Source organism: Sitodiplosis mosellana, unplaced genomic scaffold (assembly GCF_009176505.1).
Source record: "Sitodiplosis mosellana isolate CC-2019 unplaced genomic scaffold, AAFC_SMos_1.0 Smas_scaffold_1, whole genome shotgun sequence".
Lineage (NCBI taxonomy): Eukaryota > Metazoa > Arthropoda > Insecta > Diptera > Cecidomyiidae > Sitodiplosis > Sitodiplosis mosellana.
In genome coordinates, this window is record NW_022595244.1 from 11011610 (window position 1) to 11031263 (window position 19654).

At 35.5% G+C, this 19654-nt stretch overlaps 2 protein-coding genes across 5 annotated transcripts; both read left to right on the forward strand.

Annotated features, from left to right (window-relative positions):
- Positions 1-5149: 5149 nt before the first annotated feature.
- LOC129574413 (putative sodium-dependent multivitamin transporter) lies at positions 5150-11921 on the forward strand. Of its 3 annotated transcripts, none has more exons than XM_055456443.1 (16): positions 5150-5410; positions 6260-6401; positions 6477-6560; positions 6631-6676; positions 6766-6857; positions 6959-7115; positions 7209-7275; positions 7334-7450; positions 7527-7797; positions 7860-8006; positions 8085-8196; positions 8265-8377; positions 8477-8652; positions 8723-8954; positions 9021-9599; positions 9734-11921. In XM_055456443.1, exons 2-15 carry the CDS (start codon positions 6291-6293, stop codon positions 9069-9071), a joined length of 1776 nt encoding a protein of 591 aa, XP_055312418.1. In that variant the 5' UTR covers positions 5150-5410; positions 6260-6290; the 3' UTR covers positions 9072-9599; positions 9734-11921. The 3 variants fall into 3 exon arrangements, with proteins under 3 accessions (XP_055312418.1, XP_055312410.1, XP_055312402.1); XM_055456435.1 differs by lacking the exon at positions 5150-5410 and adding an exon at positions 5454-6122; XM_055456427.1 differs by lacking the exons at positions 5150-5410; positions 6260-6401; positions 6477-6560; ... (9 more) ...; positions 8477-8652; positions 8723-8954 and having other exon boundaries at positions 9039-9599.
- Positions 11922-12074: 153 nt separating this feature from the next.
- Positions 12075-19360, forward strand: LOC129574401 (non-lysosomal glucosylceramidase). 2 transcript variants are annotated; one of them, XM_055456415.1, is made up of 10 exons: positions 12075-12232; positions 14298-14567; positions 15668-15954; positions 16040-16273; positions 16356-16485; positions 16572-16814; positions 16894-17567; positions 17637-17911; positions 18029-18238; positions 18355-19360. In XM_055456415.1, the coding sequence occupies exons 2-10, from the start codon at positions 14305-14307 to the stop codon at positions 18544-18546; spliced, it is 2508 nt and encodes an 835-aa protein (XP_055312390.1). In that variant the 5' UTR covers positions 12075-12232; positions 14298-14304; the 3' UTR covers positions 18547-19360. The 2 variants fall into 2 exon arrangements, with proteins under 2 accessions (XP_055312390.1, XP_055312381.1); XM_055456406.1 differs by lacking the exon at positions 12075-12232 and adding an exon at positions 12522-13184.
- Positions 19361-19654: the final 294 nt, after the last annotated feature.

Genomic DNA, 19654 nt, shown 5'->3' on the forward strand with positions numbered 1-19654 from the left:
GAAGTATTAACAAGAAATGAAGAAAACTATTAACAAGATTATACTGAAAAAACAGTACTGATGAAGAAACCAATTTTCTTTGATGAAACCATCCATTTTTTCTAGATTTTTTTCTCGAATGATGCAATAAGCAATTTCTAATTAGGCATTAAAAAGAGTCATCGTTGGTCATTTCTTCAGTATTGTATTAAATATATTATCATTCATTGTATTTGATGAGCAAAGAAATAAAGGAAGAAAGACGTTTCTGTTTGCAGTTTGTTCCCCGAGTAGCAAATTTCCCCTTTTTCTCGGTTGCAAATGGGTTACTATAACTTAAATACAACTCCAAAGATGTTGCAAGCCGATCTTTGTAACGTTACAATAACCGTATTGTAAGCTGTTTAGCCGCGAGGCGGGGCTTATTTGCAACAAATTGGTTATATTTCGGTTATAATTCGATTTTAGTTATGTTATTATATCGTTGCAATAGCCATGCTCATAAATCGCATACTGTCATATAACCAAAATATAACTTTTTTATAACCAAAGAAAGTTTCAATAAAGTTACTATCGAGTTTCAATTTGAATGTTCATTCTTCAATTCATTCCTTTCAACAGCATCATCATTTATCTCTATCTTTGCCAAATTCAACTGGAAAAATATTTAATCGCTGGGCAATTACATATAGACCAAGAGCTGTTGAACAAAGTACTTACCTTATAAGCTAAATGTCCGATAATGGAATTGTAGATGCACATTAAGGCCAATATTCAAAATAACAATTTGTTTTATCTTCATTTGATACACATCACAATATCTGCTCACCGATAACAAGAAACAAAATTGCTTCACTTTTCGCTCAAGCTTTATGGCAGATTTTTTGTTTACTGCTAAGTTCGTACAAGAATAATTCAAACATAAAAAATCTGCTCCAAATATTGTATACAACATTTTCTATTTCACATCAAAGTCTCATTTAATCCAAAGAAGTGAGGTTATGTTGTAATCATGTCAAAATGGATAAAATGCATTACAAACACATAACCTCACTTATTTGAATTGAATGAGACTTTGATGTGAAATAAAAAATGTTGTGTACAATGTTTGGAGCAGATTTTTTGTGTTTGAATTATTTTTGTGCAAATTTAGCAGTATACAAAAAATCTGACATGAAGCTTGAGCGAAAAGTGAAGCAATATTTTTTCTTGTTATCGGCGAGCAGATATTGTGATGTGTATCAAATGAAGATAAAACAAATTGATATTTTGAATATTTACCTTAATGTGCATCTACAATTCCATTATCGGGCATTAAGCTTATAAGGTAAGTACTTTGTTCAACGGCTCTTGGTCTAATATATATGTGTGATTATGAAATTATTTTGCCGATTTTGAACATTTTCAAAATCGAAATTTTACAACGAATGTCATTTTGTCGTCAATAGTGGCCACGATAGGCTCTTAAAATTCACGCGCCCTTCAAAAAATGCAATTTTGAGAAAAAATGTGCAAAATATTTTTTTTAAATTTTTTAAATTTTTTGGTTTAACTATCTCAAACCATTTCAAATACGATTTATAATGTCAAAATTATAATAATTAGCTAAAACGCAATGTTGAAAATGCATAAATATATGATAAATTCGATTTTATTTTCGAAAGAACAAGCGCATCGATGCGCAAAAAATTCCAAACAGCAGTAAATATGGAGATTTTTACTGCCATTGTTACTAAAACTCAAATGTAACTCAAATAGAACCTTGGAATTGTTGTAACAATACTGCTACATTGTAGTAATGTTGCAGGAACTTCTTAGCTTCCATCTAGACTTTCATCATATAAAACACGTTGCAAAAACATTTCGGCAACATATTTACAACTTGTGTTATTCAAGTTGCATTTCAGTTTTTGAAATGTTGTATAAACGTAAGAGTAACAAATAAAATTCTATTTTGCGTTTCAATGTCAAACAATATTTTGAATGCCAGCATATTTTTGAACAATTCTCTACGTTTTTTTTCATAATTTCCATTCTTTTTAATTTTATCCCACGACAGTTTCAATGAAATTGGTCTGTTTTTGTTTTGTTTTCCATGATTTTATTTTATTGCCACAGAATTTTGATTAGGCGATGTATTCCTTACGGAAAGAATTCTAATGACAGCCAAATTTTATTTCTTTATGCAACGTATCTACATTCAATATGTTTAGTTGAAGTAACCTTACTGTAACCTCTATATAACATGAATGTAACTTAATTATAACTTGAATTACGTTATTGTAACAAGAAAGATAGTAATGAAGTAGTTTCAACACAAGTTGTTTTTTTTTGTGATTTCTCTGTTTTTATTGTAATGATTGGTTTTGGATTGGATGAAATCCACCAACGCGAAACGTTTAACGTTCTCAACGTTTTCGAAACTCATTAGCTTGGCAAATTCTTCAACAGGAATTGCATTCTTGGACCAAATGTATGAATGTTTGACAAGGTGAAATGCACTGACGTATCATGGTTACGTATGTAACCAAATCGTAGTTGCAGCAACGTTACAATAAAGTTTTGAGATTATGAGTTATCTGGCAACCAGTTGGTAAATTTGTTAAAATATTTCTCCTTTTCTGCAACTTAAAAATAACTTTTCTATAACTTATATATAACAAAGCGGATGCCTTGTTACCTAAAAACCACATTGCAACTGTTCTATAACATATTTTGTTGCGAATAACTAAATTGAAACCGATTTATAACAAATTTTGGTTGCAAGCCTGAGATTTTTGCTACTCGGGTCTCTTTATTGTGGAAATAAATGTTCATAAATAATCATATATTAGGCGCTTTAAATTGAAAGCCGAATATAATAAGGATAATTTTTAATCAACTTGTTGTTTGTTGAATAAGTTGATTAAACATTGAGAATCTTTTTCATGATCCGAATTAGTTGTTCATGGTTACTTCATTATGGCAAAGAGCCGATAAGCCATTGTTAAGATCTAAAATCGTGGAAACGGTGTTAATTTTCATTTATCAAAACGGAAAGAATTTATATTGTAATTATTACCGAATTAAAAGTTGCCAATCCCAAAGGAAACACTTTTCCAATCATGATGCTGTTCTCACGGTTCAGAATCATCATAAACTGAATAAAATCCATTGATTTATTCCGTTTAAAAATAGCAATCATTTCAGGCCAATCACAGCAATAGAGCTGATGAAGGAGCAAATTGAATTCGGTCATTGTTTCCTGACCAAAAAAGCACATCAAAAGTATTTGCCAAAAAAATATAAAAACTGACATCAAAGTTGTGACAAAATAAATCACTTCCGTCGAAAGAGATGTCTGAAATAAACAAAACAAATGACTTTTTCCTTAAGCGAAATAAAATATGGAATCCATACCGTCGCCAACTCCTTTGTAACTGAACAAATGACGATGCCAGACAACAGAACCTGACAAAAGTACGCCCATTGCAAATTCTTTTGAATCAATCCAAAAGTGGAATTTAACCTCTGATGTGTCTCTATTTTTTCGATCAAATCCAATCGCGTTGTTTTAGTTCCATTCTTTCCCTGTTTGACTTTAATCGCACTCAAATTACATCCAAAAATATTGATCTGAGCACTTAGCATGTGCAGCACGAAACAATAATAGGAATCAATGGTCACATTAATATTACACGTAATGACTATTCCAATGTATTGATAAGTGTAAATAATCCAATAGTCCAGTCTATCGTTTTTCCAATCAAACCCAGGGTACCATCCACTGAAAATTAAATTCCTTGCACCGCTCAACAATGGCATCAAGGCATATGCCTGAATTGCAATATTCGAAGATAAAAGGTACATAGAATATGCTACTTCAAAAGCACGGGAACGCCGTTGAATAATTCGTCCTTCGTTTGGCGAGCGAATGCGAAAGTTTTTAATATCATTTAAAATTTGCTGCCAGTCACGATTGTGAATGAAAAAATTGATAATTTTTATTGCAGCAGCAGCTTCGGTGAGCGACATAAACAGACGGTTTGTTAGATCCGAGAAATCCGTTATGAAAAATATATTGCACACCATCAACGTCGCATACAATATGGAAAAAAAGAGAAGAAACACAGTGAAAAATGTTGAATAGAGTTGAATGAACGACGTTGATTGGTCGAACGGCTTCCACAGCCCGAACGTTCGCAAAATACAGCACATGAAATTCGAAATTTTCTTGATGTACAATTCAGTTGGATTATTAAAGTCCATTGCTTTGGATGGATCTTTAAGGCGGCTTTTCAACAAGTTAAACACTTTTCTATCAGAGATCGGTCACTCACAAAATGAATGAGAATGGATCAAAACCAATCCTTAAATACTTTTCACTGGCATTGGAAAATAAAACGAAGTATATGCTTCATTTTATGTTTTTCTCTCGTTGACAATTTTTCTCTCGAATTGTCATCAATAATAATAATTGTCTTACTAAAATTAAGATGATCAATCATTGAAAGAAACCCTAAAAATTGTGAAGGATGTGGATTTAGCTTTTTAACTACCATCCCAAAAAGCTTAACTTACGATAATGGCAGTACATGATATCAGTGAATACATCACACAATACATTTTTGATTGTAATTGCTTTGATGTATAAAAATCAACAAATTATAGACTTAATCGTTTCATTTTCTAGGAAACGTTATGTCTTCTGAACATTTGAAGAAAAAAAATGATATGTTATCAATCGAATGATATAAAAGGCGTTGAAAGGAAATAGGCAACGATTTAATGGAATATCGAAAATGGTTTTAATTTGGATTCAAAGTAATTAAATGAAACTGAAAAGGCATTTAAATAAAGAGTCCAAACCGAATGGAATTTACTTCGAAAAAATCCCAACTCTGGTAATAATTCTCCAAAATTTCTCCATCACTTCTTCTCTAAAATCCGAATTCTTGGCTCCGCCTTGATTCACATAGAGCGCAGGACAAATTTTCCATTTTAAAATTGTCCAATAGTTGAAGAAATTCCAACGTTTTCGATTGTTTGTGTTTTTGGTATCATAGTAGCTGTACCGTTTCTACGGTAGTTGTACTCAAGCGAAAGTTGTAGAAAGAGACAGCGCGATAATGACAAGTGTTAAGTACATGTTTTGATGTTTGAAGCAGTGTGTGCGTTGCTCATGCTCGTCGAATGTGTCACAAACGACGTATGATTCAGTGGTTGTTCGGCTGCCGCTTGTACATGTTGATATAAAACGGCATAAAAATCATTGGATATCAGTCAGACGATACGGTGACATGAGCACAGTAACATATCACTGTCTCGATGCCACTGTCAACTAGAACATTAGACGAAATTCCGAGTTGTTTTTTTGTGTTTTTCCTTTTTTCTATGTGTTCGATGAACGCACAACTGAATTAGAATTTAACTCTGCAACCCATGAAACATTGTGAGTAATCATTGCAACTTTTTCGGTTGATTTGCGGCAGAATGTGTGTTGAGAAATACAATTCTCATCTAAAAATAATTGTTGATTGTATTTTGTAAGAACGGTCACGTTTTCAACGGTCAAACAAATGGGTCAAATCCATAAAATTCCGTTCATTGATTTGTTTGATCAAATTTTAATTAGTGCATATGCGATTTCACACACGCAATCCGATCGATGATTGACGAAGGAACGACGACATTCAAATTAACAATCATAAACTTTGAATAAACAGTGAAGTTATAAAAAAAATAAGGCCAGCAATGAAGCCAATAGGCATTGGATTTAATAACTTGAGCGAAGATAGCAGTTAGAAGAAAAGATTCCGTCTAAGTAATCAGACCTTTAGATAAAGCCAACAATTTCACTTTGGATTCTGATTAATAAGTGATTTCAAATGATTAGAATGATAAACTGTGAGAACGCTTAAACTAAAACGCGTGATTAAAACAATTCAAAGCAAAAACCATCTACAGAACGTTTACAATGTCGATCGGTTATCAAGTTGTAAAATATTGTAACGACACCTTATTACAACAATGGCAAATAGCGTGATAAGCATATTTTATTGAATATTTTCTCGTATAAGCTAAACCAAAATTGTTTTTCGAAGTTTGTGTTTTTGAATTTGTTATCATCGCATTTCGTCTGGCTTGTACACTTGACTATACGCGTGAGCAAACAAGAAATCGAAGAAATTTGGAAAAGTCCAAAGTTCTTCTCCATTTTGCCAATTATTTTATTTGCTTCTTCGCAAAATTTTAAAAACATGATTAAAACTGGAATGAGAAAGAAATTTTCTTTATTTAGATCGAACAAAGCTACCTGACCTCTTGTAAAAATGGCTACATTTTCGTTATGGGACTACCTCGTTTTGGTTGTTATGCTGATTATATCAGCCGGTATTGGATTATACTATCGCTTCACCGGTGGTAAACAGAAAACAACGAAGGTATATCGATAATTTATTCCGATTAACTTTATTTTGATGGTCAATAAATCGCTTCATTTTCGATTTATTTCATAGGAATATTTCCTCGCAGACGGCGGAGTCTCCATATATCCAGTTTCATTCAGTTTGATGGCCAGTTTTATGTCAGCCATTACTTTGGTTGGTATAACAAGAAAGAAAACAATTGCGAACATAATCGTTTTATTATGATTTCTTTTCCTCTTTTCAGCTTGGATTGTCCACTGAGATTTACACTTACGGCATTCTGTTTGTTGGTTCGTTTTATATTATTTCTTTGTTTTGAAATTTGAATCGGTTTATCGATTTTTCAACTTTAAATAAATGTTTTTCCTTCTTTTTGCAGTTATCAACTTCTCATATGGATTTGCCACCGCACTATCAGCCTTTTTTTACTTACCAGTATTCTACAAATTACAAGCAACTAGCGCCTATGAGGTAAGTTGTGGCCAAGAATTTGAAAAAAAAACATCATAAATTATAATCCAATATTTCTTCAATATTTTCATTGATACATATTTTTTGTCTTCGCGTTACAGTACTTAGAAAAGCGTTTTGGAGCAACAACGCGACTTATAGCCTCAATAACGTATTCACTTCAAATGATACTGTACATGGGAGTTGTCCTGTATGCCCCAGCATTAGCATTGGAAGCGGTTACGGGAATTTCAAAAGAAAATTCCATTTTGATTATTGGTAAAAAAATATTGAAATTAATTCATTTGAATCTTTTTAAGTTCATGTAGTTCCAATTTGAGTTTTTGTCTAATGTTTTAATGAATGTTTCAGGTTTCGTTTGCACGTTCTATTCGACAATCGGAGGCATGAAAGCTGTCCTTGTTACTGACGTATTTCAGTAAGTGAACTCGTCCACTTGAAAAGAGCACATTTTTTTGCATCATTTTTCTTTTTAGATCATTACTTATGTTTGCTGCTATTTATTGTGTCATCATTGCTGCGGCCATTCATGTTGGTGGAATAGGTGAAATTTGGAATATTTCGCGGGAAGGTGGTCGATTGAATTTCTTCAAGTAAAACTAATATTGCGATTTACTCTTTATAAAGTGGTTCTTTTCTAAAATATGGTTGACATTTATTTGCATTTAGTTTCGACTTGGATCCAACCGTGCGTCACACATGGTTCTCTTTAATCATTGGTGGTTTTTTCACATATTCCACAATTTATGCGTGCAATCAAACACAAGTGCAGCGCATGTTGACGGTTAAGAATTTGAAGGCATCCCAGAAGGCGATGTTTTTAAATTGGCCCATTCTATCATTGCTCAGCTTGAGCACCTGTTTCAGTGGTCTTTGTTTGTACGCATACTATGCCAAATGTGATCCACTTTTGCATGGAGACATCACATCGAGAGATCAGGTCAGTTGCTCTCATTCAGAAATTGTAATTAGAAAACACTGAAATATTCTGATGATTTACAGCTGATGCCGAGATTTGTTGTCGATGCGATGGGTCATTGGCCGGGTCTATCGGGAATATTTGTATCTGGCATTTTTTCCGCTAGTTTATCTTCAGTTTCAGCTGCACAGAATTCGCTAGCCGCTGTCACACTGGAGGATTACATTAAAGTAAGAAAATGAATTCATTCTTTTTCCTCTGTAGACAAGTGTAAAACCTTTTATTTTTATTCAATTCGAATTTTATAGCCACTGTACTCATATATAAAAGGGAAGCCACTTAAAGAAACGAAATCAACTTTACCATCGAAAATAATCGCCTTTTTATATGGATTAGTCTGTATTGGTGTTGCTTTTCTAGGTAAAACAGCACTTGAGCTCATGAGTTAGAGCAAAGAGAATACTATTAAACTGTTAATGCCGTTTTAGCGCAATACTTTGGAGGAATTCTTCAACTCTCGCTATCAATATTCGGAGCTGTTGGTGGCCCATTGTTGGGAATGTTTTCATTAGGAATGTTCACATTGAGAGGAAATCAACGGGTAAAGCCATTTCTACTTAAATAAGAATACTGGAGCATTACACCTTCGACATTCGCATTGTATTGGAACTGAGTAAACCATGTGTTTTCCATTTTTCAGGGTGCAATTACTGGCCTCATAATTAGTTTAGTATTTGTTCTGTGGATTGGGTTTAGTCCAAAGCCTTTACCTCCAACGCTTAATTTTTCAAAGGACGGGTGTCCGAACACTCCTTCACTGGTTACAACGCCTGTACCTATCACCACACCCGCACCAACCAATGCAACAGAGATTGAGTAAAAACGTGAATTTTATTGGCATTCGACCGACAAACATCTAATGCATTTTTTCGTTTCATTTTTTCAGATATTTCTGGTTATACAAAATATCCTACATGTGGTATGCGCCGCTTGGCTTTTTCCTATCCCTTATCATTGGATGGATCGTCAGTGTGATTCTTGAATCATTCAACTTAGGCGGTGAGCCGACAATCTATACTGATAAAAACCGAACAATCATTAACGCCGACCTCTTCACACCGCCTCTCGCCAAGCGTTTACGTAAGCGGAATGCCGAGATTATGGGAAAGAATTTTGCGGTAATATTTCTGATAGAAACCATTGATAGCAAATCAACTTAAGCGCATATCATTTTTTATTCGTAGGTTGCAAATGGGGATTTTGGAGCACATACTGAAAATAGTACACATTTCTAGAGTTGATCTGTCCATTTCTTGAGCTGAGCTCAAATGCTACAGATAACATATACGGCAAATCAACTTTTGGATCGCAGATTTTTCTGACATTTTCAAACAATAAATTTTACAAAAGTCTCTGATAAAAAAAAAGTAACAAAAAGTCGATATGAATACATTTGAAAAAAGAAAAAGTTTTAACATAGTGCAAAGTATTTATTCACACAACTAGCAAGTAGAGAGAGAGAGTCTTCCATTCAGCACACATCGATGTATTGAAGTAAAATCGTCAAAAAAAATGTAGTTGATTATTAAGCTGTTTATCAAGTGTTGTTGAAAGAATTTCAATAAAATGCTATATTATCATGCATGAATGTGATACCGGCCTGTCTATTTGTTTATATTTTGTGACAGTGTCATGTTTGGGACAAAAAATGCAATGAACTGTCAACTGATAAATGTTTGAGAATGATTCTGTCAAATTAGTATTGCGTAGCCAAAAGCCGAACGGAGTTAGTTGGAATCAATTTTGTATTCATTGATCATAAAGTAAGTAGTTCTTTTTGTCTTTTTATTGTTGTTTTTAAAGTAAATAATCAGTAGAAAATTTTTGGAAATGATTGAACATTACAAAATATATTGAATTCGTGTAAAATATAACCTCTGTTCGGGTTTTGTTTCAGATATAAACAAAAAAAAAACAAATCGAAAAGGCGGTGCCTGAAAAGTTGGAATATTTCATCGTTGCAATTAGTGTGGTCAATCTGAATGGATGCAATGGTTACTGAAACGTTGAAACCGCCTGAGGAAAAATTTTCCACTCATTTGGATGATTTGCTCGCGAACAAACAATCACAAGATGCGCTGGAACTCATCGAAAATGGTGACAACGAAAGAAATGTCATCGACAACTGTTCTGAATTAATAACCACAGTCGTAAAATATCTAACTGATCAGAATTTAGCGCAAAATTTTGAGCTGCACAATGCATGCGAAAAGATTCTCATTAAAATTGCCACGCTATGTGATGAGTCAGATGCGGTTTTTGGGTTGCTTGAAATAATCGATTCGACCGAAACGGACAACACCGTTGTGTCAGTGTTAAAGGCGCTGCAAGCACTGCTATTGAAGCAACCGCAACAAAATTCACGTGCTCTGGAATGGGTGTTGAATTCCGTGCAACAGTATGCAAGTGAATTACCGTTGTCGATACAGCTTCGCAATCGGATGGACGATGAAGAGGAGCAATTGTTGGAGGAAGAAGATGAGGTTAAGCGTATAGTCAGTTTTTATATTTTCATGATAAAATTCTACGAACCGATTTTGGATAAAATCATTGAAAATGAGCCAGCCAATAATACTTCATTCCGTAACAACGGTCTGACCCAGCGAAACATACTTGCATGTTTCATCATTCAGCTGTTTGGCATCCCATTTGCATACCTCGATCTGTCTGATCCCACGTCGAATGCTAAAAACGACAGAGGAGTTACACTCACAAATATTTACAGTCGCCAATGTGTGACGTCCCTCGTACACCATTTGACCAAATTGGTGGTGAATCCGTTGCAATTGATTGTATATGGTCAGCGACGTGCTCTTTGGCCGTATGTCTTCTCCGAATCGGATGATCCAGAAAAATACTCGTTTATGCCGTTGGACATTTTTCTGCTGGACGCTAAAGTTTCAATCACCAGCTTAGCCGTTATGTTCTATGCACTGTTTGTGGAAAATCTGTTTGAACAAAGCAAACCGAAGATCTATCGTGGCATTTATCTGTTGGAAATGGGCCTGTATTTTGCCACTGATCTCCTGTCCGGCACAGAGGAAACGTTACACACTAAAGGAATCCGATTGGCCGCTAAACTTTTGCAAAATCTACATGATGAAAAGCTCGATGATGACACATTGGATTTGGATATTCACAAAATATTCGCCACAAAACTCATCGGAGTCTTGGACTCGACACAAGTGCGCCGAAACAGTCAACTGGGTGTGGATCTGTTGCAAAAGTACATCGGCATATTTAAGACAATCAACGCAAAATATTTTCACATCCAACATTTGCTCGAAAGCACAACAAATAATAAAATCCGAAGTTTACTGGTGACCATTTACAAGAATGTCATCGCCGACCAAATCAACGCGGTCGATGCCAATGCACAGCCCGAAGTGTCGGTATTTTGTCGAGGTGAAAAACTCAAATGGCTATTGCTTAATCGCATTTGCATAATGCCCCGCGGTGTTGAAACGGATATTTTACAGCACAACGATTTGATAATGGCCGCATTGAATATGCTTCGTTTCTTAGCCATTCGCGACAAAAAGAATGCAACACAAATCTGGGATTATATGAGTGAAATTGAAGAGAAGTTCCTAAAAACGTTGCGAACATCGTTGGATTGCACACGAGCTCATTACAAACTTGAAGAGAAACGGATTCAAGAGAAAAAGACTGCCGGCGTTGAGTGTGAAGTGAAAATACCTGACAGCGAATACATGGATATGTCGGAGGAGAATCAACTGCGAATGCTTGCCATCGGTCAGAATACCTTCGATTTGATTGATAACGTATTATGCCATTTGATTGAATGCATCGAAGCTTATCGAGCTAAAAAATAATCACAAATTTTAATTTGGAATTTAAACAAGGGGCATTTCGAAGGAGCGGAAGAGAGAAAAAGTATCACTTTAAAGATTTAATTGTAGCATGAATGAAGATAAAATCTCTTTGTGATAAAGAAAATGCACGTAAAAATGCGGTATTTTTCTAAAAGAAAAAAAAAAGGACACAACTTTTTATAACATATGTATACAAATTCAACCTTGAACAAAATAAAACTCCATTTCCATTGAACCTTCCTCAATCCACCTGTATGTGTGCGTATGTCATTTTATCATTTATTTTTTGCTGAAACCAGCTGAAACCAAAGCAAGCCATGTGCTATTCTTCCTACATCAACTGGAATTGCAATCGAAATCGATTAATCATCAACAGTTTTTATCAACAAGTAGCTCAGCACTATCAGCCAATTAAACAAAATCTCTGCCCTTTTATCGCAATATTTAGGCTGATTGAAATGGGCCAACTTAGAATACAGAATCGTCGAGGAAGAAGAAAAAACATACCATTGCATACAATGACACGGAGCAATAAAAAACAACAAAACTCATCAATCTTGGTAAGTGAGTTTCATTAAGGAAAATTGCCAAGACACACATATGCCTTGTCGTTCGTATTACACAGTTTGGAATACGAACAGTTTTAGCAGTCTGCTCGCTTATACATGTTGTTATTGATTTGTGTGTTCATGCATCTAGTTGTTTCAACTATATACAAATGAATTCTTTCCATCGTCAAACTATAAATAAAACAGCCTAAGTGTATGTATACACGATACAGATACACCATAGACCGGCTAAATAATTGCACAACTACATGCGGAAAAATCAATGTATGGTGGTTGGACACGTTGTGCGCATACACGTTCCGTTACCGCGCTTCTCTTTCGTCACACTACGAAAAATGCCAAAGCGTTAACCGTACGCCACAAACACTAGCGCTGCCAGAGCGAATGTGACAGTCATAGCGTGCGGTTGGATTAATGTGTCTTTCATTTGATTCGATTTGTTCCGAAAACGCACAGTAGCTCACTTCAGTTTATGTTGTTTTATATTGTCTTCTTGTTTTGTGTAAAACAAAAAAAACTGAATTTTAATAATTTTGCTGTCCATAAATCGCATCGTGGACCAGTTTCATCAATCAAAAGTTACTAAATTACGCATCGGTATCGGTGTAATTGAATCAATTTCAATCGAAATTTGATTGAAACAGTGTCTGTGCGTATATCGTGTGCAAGTGATTCTAATTAGAATAATTGTTGTGTGGGAGGAAATGAGTCAAACAAATGGAATTGCAATTGAAAATGACATGGATAATGTTAAGGATACTAACGCTAGTGATGACCAACCACAAAAAACGCATAGTTTTGACTTGATATCGGCTGGATTGCCTTCGGCCGTGCCACAATATGGACTAAAATTGAAATTCAATCACAAGTATCCAGAGAAACGTACACAAAACATACGACCATCGGTGCGACAGAGTTTGCCACTCATTCCACTGGCATGGAGGTAACATCATCAATATAAAACGATATTTATAGATACATTTATGGACGATATCGTGGTTGTTTTAATATGTGTCATTCAATTTATGACTTGACAATTTCTAGCGGGCTTACTTTTCATTCACTCGTGACTTGGATTTTTTTTTTGTCATCGCAAATCATGAATAATTAAGAGAGGGGTTTTGAAACTCGACATAAATGACATTCATCTCTCACACTTCAAAAAAATACAAAACGAATAATTCCGGCATTTTTCAACTAAATGGGTGTTTTTTTCCCATCCAGCCCACAGTCGTTCCGCGCGATGTACCAAGTGCAAAGTGTCATTCACCCTTTTTCACATTTGCACAAATGCATATCCGAACCCGAATCCGAATCCTATACAACAGCATTTCCTCCGTTGACAAATACAATAAACGTTTCACCGTCATGAAACCAAACCCGTGCATACATACAAAAGAAAAAAAATTGTTTGAGTAATTGGATGTGAGCGGTTTTGAAAGGATTTTCTTTTGTAACCTACCCTACACCGTCATTTTATTCTTCTTCTTCTTCTTCGTCATTTTTTTGTCAAGTGCATTGACTCAACGACTTTCCGGATACGCGAACACTGACACAACCAACACATTTTATAGAGCAATCACGAAAAATATTTATCTTCTATTTTACATTCCACATGCCACATTCATCACACATGCCCAACAAATGGCAATAATGATGACATGAATTATGGGATTGTCCAAGTCTATAAAATGTAAACAAACTAACGTCGTTTACGTATTGCACAATTTTCGCCGAACCAAGCAAAATATGTAAAATTGATGAATAAATAATATTCGACAATATAAATAGAGCGAGGAAATGTGTCTGTGTTTTGTTCAGGCAGCGATCATGATTACGTCATTTAATTGATAGAGCATGAAATATGATAAGATAAGTTCGTTAAAAGTTGTAAATGACCCAAATCGTACGATCTTAGATTAATAAATTATTTTCGTTTTTTCTTTTTCTCTATCATTTTTGGACACTTTCTTGGAATTTAAAATTTGTCATCATCAACAACAACAACAACAACAATACTATGTTTCATGTATTATTCAAAATTTCTCATTCCCAGATATCTGATGTATTACTCAAAAGTGACGCGCGAAGGTCGAAAATGCGTGATGGATTACAATTACGTGGAGCATTCGCGTCAGATTTACGGTGTACCCATCGGTGGTATTGGCAGTGGAACGATGGGCCGTGGGTTTGCTGGTGAATGGTGTCGATTTCAAATGCGCCCAGGAATTTATGAATACAATGTCGTCCATGCCAATCAGTTCATCATAACGATCCGTGATGCCGACGGCAAATCAATTTTTCAAAGTCTATTGTCTACCTACGAGTGAGTGTTTTTAATTGTATAAAGTCGAACAGAATAGAACACGACAAAAAAAATCATGTCGATTTTCATAATTCATGACGAACGAATGATTCTCGCTGGATACTTGTTGAGGTAGCATATAAATGAAAGAGCAAAAGCTGTAAGCGAACAGAAAATCAATAATTTCGTTCTCAGTTTATGTTGGTGCCACTAATTCAAGCGACACACATACACACAACTTTTATGCTTCGACTAGTTGGCTGGCTGGCTGGTTGACTCGACTGGCTGGTCGGTCGATTGCTTGATGTGCGTTCCGCTTCTCTCTTTTTTATTACGGTTGCTTTTATGAGTGTTACAATCGTGCCTGTATTGTATATACGTATCGGAAGGAGTGACGAAAACCAAAAATACACTCAATGCCTGTGCGAACATGGAAGGAAATAAAATAAATTTATAACAGCTTGCAAACTCGAACTCGATGGCGTCATCCAGTCTACAATATTCGATTAATGTTTTATTCCATGCAATTTCCGATGTACGGCGTTTTTTTCCCTTTACCTCGCCTGCCTTCTTTATTTTGCCCTCTCTTTTCATTCCATACATACCAACTAACTAACGCGAGGCAAGTCAAATTATGGCCCACATTTAGTTCCTTAATTGCTATAGTAAATAACGAGTCATTTTCTCAAGTCACCCAATGGGAGTGCGAGCGAAAGATACACAGTTATGCGTGAAGCTAAACGCAAAAACCATTTTCGTGTCGATGAAAAGCGTGTGTTTTTGCAATATATATATATATATGACAAATTATATTTGAAATTTCATTTCATTTTCGTGCCATGGCTTGAATACAAACCGACCACAATAAGTTTTTGTTGCACGAGAACTTTTGTGCTATGAATTGTAGACTGACTTTGCAGAATATACAATTCTATAAACTGCTAACAAGAAATGAAGAAATGAAGAGTTTGCACAGAGTTTCATTTAATGCTATCTCCAGAACTTTGAAAGAGTTTATCCAGTTGGCTCCATAAGCATGAGTCCATTGATAGCCTATCAATGATAGGCACTTTTCCATAGAATATAAATCCATGTAAATTATCTATATACGTCCACAACAGACGACCAAAATCATCGTTATCAAGTTGGGAATCAAATTTGGATGCGAACAAATGTAGATACACAGGACTATATCCACGCGCTTGGTCTGAATACGATCTCAGCGAGCATGGCATTAAATTATGTTGCCGTCAAATTTCGCCATTTCTCCCGCACGAGTACAAAGACTCATCGTTGCCGTGCGCCGTTTTCATTTGGACAGTGGAAAATGTGGGCAATGAAGAGCGAAGCGTATCAATTACGTTCACATTTAAAAATGGGACTGGTACCAAAAAACAAGACGCCGAAGGTCAGTAAACAATTAACACTCAATTTATTTATATTCCATCAAATTGAAATGGTTTCGCTTATATATAACGCTAACACATATATAGGCAATCCGGTGACAACGACATTAGATAGCGAATCGATAAAATCGGTTTGTATCAAACAGACGATTGTCGGCATGGAGTGCACATATGCGGTTGCGTGCAAAGGTGATAATGACACCAATGATAATGTAACAACATGTACGCAATTCGATCCGTGTGGCAGTGGTGAAAAATTGTGGAAAGACCTGTTTGAAAATGGTAAACTCACCGAAGCCAGCAACGATGAAAAACTCAAAGGTAACTTGATTCCGACTGTGGCGAATTTATAGTTTTCTACTATCCATTTTCTATTGTTTTGTTGTATTACGATTGCAAACAGCCAAGGATGTTGGTGTTGCTATTTGTGGTGAGGTAAAGGTCATGCCGCAGTCCAGCACCGACTTGGAGTTTGCGCTAGCATGGGACATGCCAAAAATACAATTTCACAAGAAAATCAAAGAATACACCAGGTAAGTGGAGTATTTTTATTTAGCATGTCAAATGAAATATGGCACTTTAATGGCAATTTTTCGATTCATTTCCTGTCATTGCACAGATACTATACTAAATATTTCGGTGGAAATGGCGATGCCGCTCATAATATTTGTATATACGCATTGGAAAGCTACGAGAGATGGGAACAGACGATAAGTAATTGGCAGCAGCCAGTACTTAACGATCCTGAACTACCAGAATGGTATAAGAGTGCGATATTCAATGAATTGTACTACATTGCTGACGGTGGCTCACTTTGGCTGATATTCGAGCAAACGGACGATATTGATTGTAATGATCCAAGGTAAAATTCGATATTTTGAAAAACACAAATAAAAAATTATATTTTATCGCAATACCTATTCTGTTCACCATTCGTTTAGATTGGCTTACGGAAGATTCGCGTATTTGGAAGGTCATGAGTATCGAATGTACAACACTTACGACGTACACTACTATGCATCACATGCATTAGCTAGCCTTTGGCCAAATCTGCAGATAAGCATGCAGTTTGACTTCCGTGACAGCATCAGTATGGAAATACCAGAAGCGCGTAAGCATTTGTACGATGGCAAATCGACGAGTAGAAAAGTACCGAATTCCATTCCACATGATTTGGGCGATCCCGATGAGGAGCCATTCACCCTGATCAATTCATATCCAATTCACGATGTCGCTGAATGGCGTGATTTGAATGTGAAATTTGTGCTCCAAGTGTATCGAGATTTTGAAATTCTCAGCGGATTATCCAAGTCGGCACAATCAAACCCCAACAAGTTTACATCAATTGAATTCATTGACAAGGACAGTGTGTTCGATTTGAATGTGCACATTCAAGACAATCGCAATAAAATATCATCGCCCGAAAATGAAAAGACAAAGAAACCGGCTTCACTCTATATCAATGGAAGCAACGGAAAGTTTTGCTTAATGGACGGCTTGACTTATTTAAAGGCAATGTATCCGGCTTGTAGTACTTTGATTGAGAAAACACTCGAATGGGACAAAGACAACGATGGTTTGATTGAAAATAGTCGATCACCCGATCAAACATTTGGTTAGTATTGTGCTGTACATACGATTGCGAATAGAAAAAAAAATAAGTTTCGCTTACTGCCACACACAGATACATGGGTTATGGACGGGCCGAGTGCATACTGCGCCGGGTTGTGGTTGGCGGCGCTACAGTGTATTGTAACCATGGCAAATTTGGTTGATAAACCTGAAGATAGCATAAAATACTCGGAAATACTGGAAAAAGGTAAAAAAGCCTTTGAAGAAAAACTTTGGAATAAAACTTACTACAAGTTTGACACGATGAGCAGTTCGAAAAAGTCTGTCGTCATGGCAGATCAACTATGTGGCCATTGGTATTTGAGGTGCTGTGGTTTCGACTATGACGTAAGTTTGCGTGATATTTTACTTTCTGAAGTTGAACATGTTACTCATTATTCAACGTTTTTGTTCAATCTTTTATTAATGCTGCTATTGATTTCCAACGTTTCAATCACTATCCAGGTGTTCCCAAAGGAAAACGTTCGTACGGCATTAAAGACAATCTATGATAATAATGTTATGGGTGTTTGTGATGGAAATTTGGGTGCTGTCAATGGATACGTATTGAATTCAAACCTGGACAAACCGGGTCATGTTGATTACACCACTATTCAAAGTGAAGAAGTATGGACTGGTGTGACGTACGCTCTGGCATCAACTATGCTCTACGAAGTATGTGACATTATATGTGTACTTTATTGTGACTGAAAATACCAAACTTGAATCGATACTTTTTCTTCTGATGAAAAAAAATTAAATTAAATTGGTTTTGTGTTATTCGTTCACAGGGAATGGTCGATGAGGCATTCCAAACAGCTGGCGGCCTATACAAATCGATATCACAACGTTTTGGAATGAATTATGAAACTCCAGAAGCCTTTTTCGTTGGCCGTTACTTCCGTTCGCTGGGCTATATGCGACCATTGAGCATTTGGTCAATGCAAATGGCCTGGGAGAAAAAGAAACAGCAACGCGATTAATAGACAATTGTAACATCTCTATACAATGAAAATAACTGACCAAAAAAAGACATACATATATAAGAACCCCTTAGATTATATCATTATTGTACGTGAAATGTCACAAAATTGCATTATGAAAAAAATGTTATATTTCTGTATTTGATGGTATTGCTTGTGAGTGACAAAGAATTTAAAATGAAACAAAAAAAGAAAAACAAACAGTTCAACAAAATGAATTTAATGTATGGTGCACAAGCATAGATGGCACGAATACACCCCACACAAAATGGTTTCACAAGCTAGTAGATATTGTTTGGTGCAATTTAGAATTGCTTCGTTGTTTCGAAATCCCGATAGATATATGTACAATTCACTCACAATTTAGTGTCGAAATTCTGTGATCAATGTGTTTTGGAGAACGAAATCTGAGAAGAAGAAACAAAAAATAAACCCCAGAACCAAAATCATTTTTCGTTTTGTTCGTGCAATTCTAATGAAATTCAATTCTCTTAATTCAAATGATGTTGTAAAATCTATGTTCATATATATTATATACCTACGTATAGAGAGGAATAGATATTTTGCTTATTAAAATCAAACACACAATGGCCGCAACTTTTGCTACAAATGACAATGAGCTGGAAATCAATGAAATAACAAAATAAACCCAAAAACGACCTCAATTAATCTTGTGAATGTATTTTTTTTTCATATATTTCAATCACTTTGTTTAAATCTGCTTGCATATGGACTTTTGTGGATAGGAAAAAACAAATATTGAACGGCATGTAATTCGGTGAAAGCAAATAAAAAAAACACTATAACCCTTGAATTACCTGTGTTTTGCATTAAAGTTTTATTTAAATCAATAAATGTTTCGCATCCAAAACAGGAGCGTTGGCCTGGACCTGTCACGTTTACGATTCAAGCAGTTGGGGCATTCATCAATAGCTCTTGATTATTGCATTTGAATTTTACAATTCGAGTTATTCCACCAGTCTAGGTATGCATTGAATGCAAATATGTTGTAAATCAGAGTGTAATCCGCGTATTCAAAATGCTGCGTCATTGCTATTGATTTCATAATAATGACTTCATCGTACCAAGTTCATTTGAATGCGGTTTG

Excerpts from the sequence above, each read along its gene's own strand:
- LOC129574413 (XM_055456427.1), top strand. The coding sequence starts at position 9,819 with ATGGATGCAATGGTTACTGAAACGTTGAAACCGCCTGAGGAAAAATTT.
- LOC129574401 (XM_055456406.1), top strand. The coding sequence starts at position 12,946 with ATGAGTCAAACAAATGGAATTGCAATTGAAAATGACATGGATAATGTT. Across the intron at positions 16,274-16,355 it reads CAACGATGAAAAACTCAAAG|CCAAGGATGTTGGTGTTGCT; the intron begins GTAACTTGATTC and ends GATTGCAAACAG. Across the intron at positions 16,486-16,571 it reads AAAATCAAAGAATACACCAG|ATACTATACTAAATATTTCG; the intron begins GTAAGTGGAGTA and ends GTCATTGCACAG.